The 595-nt window shown below is 58.7% G+C and overlaps 1 protein-coding gene across 1 annotated transcript in view; it reads right to left on the reverse strand.

Moving 5' to 3' along the window:
* Nucleotides 1–72, reverse strand: part of LOC104276068 (probable E3 ubiquitin-protein ligase MID2) — a gene marked incomplete at its 5' end in the record, with an annotated part of 6,414 nt that extends 6,342 nt beyond the window's left edge. The window contains one exon of the mRNA XM_009872234.1: nucleotides 1–72. This exon is cut by the window's left edge and continues 1 nt beyond it. Coding sequence (XP_009870536.1) covers nucleotides 1–72 — 72 coding nt within the window.
* Nucleotides 73–595: the final 523 nt, after the last annotated feature.

The raw sequence follows: 595 nt of genomic DNA on the forward strand, positions 1-595 counted from the left end.
GAGGACTGTGGAGCGCTCGAGGCACTGCCGGCAGTTCGCGACCTGCTGGGCCAGCTTCCGCAGCTTCATCACCTGCCGGAGGAGCAGAGGGAAAAAGGGGCTCAGAAGCCAGCATGCAGCTTGAAAAGTGCAGAAAAAACCCTCTTCCCAAGCCAGGGGCTGCTCAGGGGAGGCAAGGAGCAGTGAAACAGCCCCCAGGGCTCTGGCGAGGGAGAGCAGCAATGCACTTTGCAAGTTAAATGTTGCTTGCAGTTGGGAAAGCCCCGGGGAAAAGCCTCTGCGCTGCTCAAAGGGTCCCACGCGTGATCGAAGTGGGAGAGCGACCCATCCCCTTTCCACTCCTCCCCTGCAAATGCAACGTCAGCGATTCCAACCTCACTCCGGCTCAGCCACGGCCAGAAAACATCACGTCCACAGCCACAAACTGCTTCAAATTAAAGGTCAGGTGCTGAAGTAAGACGGGACAGGAGAGGTACCCACAGCATGGGGAAGCTGAAAAAACAGCCCTGGTGCCAGCTTGCACCCAAACCCAGGGCAGGTGGGTTGAACAGGCTCTGCTGCCTCTGCTCGAGCACCCTGCGAGTCCTGCTTCAGA

The sequence above is a fragment of the Apaloderma vittatum genome, unplaced genomic scaffold, assembly GCF_000703405.1.
Source record: "Apaloderma vittatum isolate BGI_N311 unplaced genomic scaffold, ASM70340v1 scaffold26216, whole genome shotgun sequence".
Classification (NCBI taxonomy): domain Eukaryota; kingdom Metazoa; phylum Chordata; class Aves; order Trogoniformes; family Trogonidae; genus Apaloderma; species Apaloderma vittatum.